The sequence below is a fragment of the Dermacentor silvarum genome, chromosome 8 (assembly GCF_013339745.2).
Source record: "Dermacentor silvarum isolate Dsil-2018 chromosome 8, BIME_Dsil_1.4, whole genome shotgun sequence".
Lineage (NCBI taxonomy): Eukaryota > Metazoa > Arthropoda > Arachnida > Ixodida > Ixodidae > Dermacentor > Dermacentor silvarum.
In genome coordinates this window covers 67,126,748-67,129,607 of record NC_051161.1, presented here as the reverse complement: position 1 = coordinate 67,129,607, position 2,860 = coordinate 67,126,748, and the positions used below count along the sequence as shown (strand labels likewise).

General features: G+C 50.7%; 1 protein-coding gene across 1 annotated transcript; it reads right to left on the bottom strand.

Annotated features, from left to right (window-relative positions):
* Nucleotides 1–550: 550 nt before the first annotated feature.
* LOC119461372 (elongation of very long chain fatty acids protein 4) lies at nucleotides 551–2,275 on the bottom strand. Its single transcript, XM_037722666.2, has one exon. The coding sequence runs from the start codon at nucleotides 2,057–2,059 to the stop codon at nucleotides 1,196–1,198; it is 864 nt and encodes a 287-aa protein (XP_037578594.1). The 5' UTR covers nucleotides 2,060–2,275; the 3' UTR covers nucleotides 551–1,195.
* Between the last annotated feature and the right edge of the window lie 585 nt (nucleotides 2,276–2,860).

Sequence of the window (2,860 nt, the reverse complement as noted above, 5' to 3'; positions counted from 1 at the left end):
CAATCGAATCATGCGTGCTTGCACGCAGAATCACATTTCTTTTTCGTAGATGTGAACGTTTCACCTGCAGCCTCGTGGGTTTCGTTCTTATTCAGTAAAGCGCACGGCAATTTTCACTAATTGCACATCAAGAACTTAATGAAACGAGCACTAGCTCCAACAAGACGACAGGAAATTGTATCTTCCGGAAGTGATGACGGCATGAGAGAACAACTGAATAGGAGGAGAACGTCGCCTGATCCCAGTGTTGCCTCACCAGAAGATGTCTGCGGTGGGCGTTGCACGACATCTCGTCGACGGTCACGCAGTCACCTTCAAAAAGTCTGCAACTGTAGTACCAGCGCCTTTCTTGGTAAGCATATGTGCTGTCTACACAAATGGGAAAAGTGTCTGCCGATACTCGACCACGCAACTCGGTGGCTGGTAAGATATCCGTCGCTTCGCACCAACAAATCAGTTTTTTTTTTTTTTTTTTGACGCCCCTAGGCAAGCGTCAACAGACGCTGAGCAAAGAGGGAACAAAAGAGCTTACGAAAAAAAAATGTAAAAGGCTGAACAGCGATGGTAACCTGTTTTATTACATATATATATATATATACACGAGCATACAATAATAGTACAAAAATGTTAACGTATAGCCATCCGCAAAGAGTACCATCGTTCTTTCACAGACGCGTTCGAAATATACTATGTACAGCAACAGAGCCACGGCACCGCTATTGTCAAATCTGTCAAAATGAACATCTTGCATGAAAATACCCGCGGTAAGAAGAAAGAACGGCTGCTGAATGTGAAACGTCACAACGATGAAGTAAACACATTTGTCTTCATATTCCTCGGTACCTACACATGTATTCGTGTAAGTGACTAATCTTATACAGCAGCGCAAGCGAGGCCCATATTTCATTAAATGACTTGCTGTAATGCTGGAATAGATGAATTAATCGTTTCAGGTGCTCGTGGCTTACCTTATAGGTGACGCTTCTTCACAAATGGTCTATTATGCAGAAGGGAGCATACGAATGCGCTGTCGAAGTAGATTGTGTTCATATATACACCAGTATTTTTGGGGCATAAAATACGCTAGGATGCATCTGACTCGCTCGTTATCTCGTACACGCGCCTCATGGGCGCGTTGCGAAAGAGCAGTAAACAGTTCGTACCTCATTGGAATGCCATTCGCGCCTAAGAGAGCTCATTCACTCTTAAGCGTCTTCGCCACGTCTGTTACTTTGCCGCTGTGAGACTTGTAGGTCTTCAAGTAGAAGTTGATGAAGAGTGCTATGCCCATGCACAGTTGTACAATCTCGGTGATGCAGAAGGCTCTCGGGTATCCGCAGTCGTAGAAGAGCGGAATCTGCATGTGCAGCACAACGAAGACCATCTGGAAAATTTGGATCCTGGTCAGGTACCGCTTCCACCAAAGGTGCTTGCGAACTTCGGGTCCCAGGGCAGCCAGAAAGTAGTAGGCGTACATAATCACGTGGACCGAGGCGTTCACGCACACTCCCAGAATGACCTGGCCGTCATGGCCATAGTTAATCCAAATCCAGCAGTCGAAGACGACGATGAAGTGGTGCACCACGTGCAAGAACGTGACGTGCGAGTTCTTCTTGCGCAGCACGAAAAATATAGTGTCCAAAAAGTCTCCTATCCGGACAAACGCGTACCACCACGCTGTCTTCAGAAGGGTCAGGGTGTTCTCGTCGACGGCCGTGTAGTCGATCCCCTGGCAGAAGAAGCTGTAGCCGCCGCCGATGTACGAGTGCTTGAGGAACTTGGCCACGAAGAGCGCGTTGGCCACGACCATGAACAGGTTGTAGAGGAGAATGGGAAGCCGGAGCTCGAACGCGGGCCTGTTCTTCATCCAGCGGGGTCCGCCGATCTTGACGAAGTAGACGTAGGCGGCCAGTAGCGGAAACATGAACCGCGCGTCTGTTATAACGCCCCAGTCCTTGACGCGGGGGTCCCTGTGAGTCCACAGCCGTTGGACGAAGCTTGCCGTAGGGGGCCACGACGAAGGAGCTGCCAGCGATTCGTTCATGATGTCCGATGTCATCGTCACAGGGCACCAGCCGACTTCGTCTCTAACTTGCCGTCGTCTGTCGGCTGTGAAACACCTCACCGTTTGATGCGCAACGTGGGATGCGCCGTGGCTTCTTTACTCCCTCGCTTCCGCAAGATCAGATTCGTTCCGTTCACTGCGGTGGTTACGCGCGGTGTGCTCAGCCGTCTTCCCCGTTCCAAGTAAATGTACGCTGCGGGGGTCGGGAAGCGAACGTAGTAGTTCCGCACTCTCCGCTTGGTCATAGCCCTCGCCACCTGTATTCCATCAGGGGGAGTGAGAGTGGTTCTGAACACAGATAAGCCGTTTCTCGTCAAAAGTCGCACACGGGGCTGAGGGAAGCAACTGACACGTGCTGCGAGATTGGCGCGCCGGAAAGCAAGCTTTATTCGCCTAGGCCCGGACGCGGAAACGCGTTTCTTCAATGTCAATTTCCGACGGCTGGCGACCGTGTTGGGCGCTGGAAAGAGTGTCATAATGAGGCAACGAGTACATAACGAAACGCGTTTGTGGAGCACCGTCGCTTCGGGCAAGGCGCGTCTGACAATTTCGTTTTTATAGTGCGAGTGGGTCGGGAGGCATCTAACGGCAAACGACACCGAGCCCAGACGGGTCGGGAACTTGAATCGCACCCTGACGATTAAGGGCACACAAGAAACAGAGTACAAAAGGTAACTATGCTCTGCGGCCAGTTCTTTGTTCCTTGTCTACGGAGTGTAGCAACTGTAATAGTAACGCGGGCGTTGACCCGCACTCGTGATGATGAAAGGCTGTTTGCGCCACGCCGTGGTATAG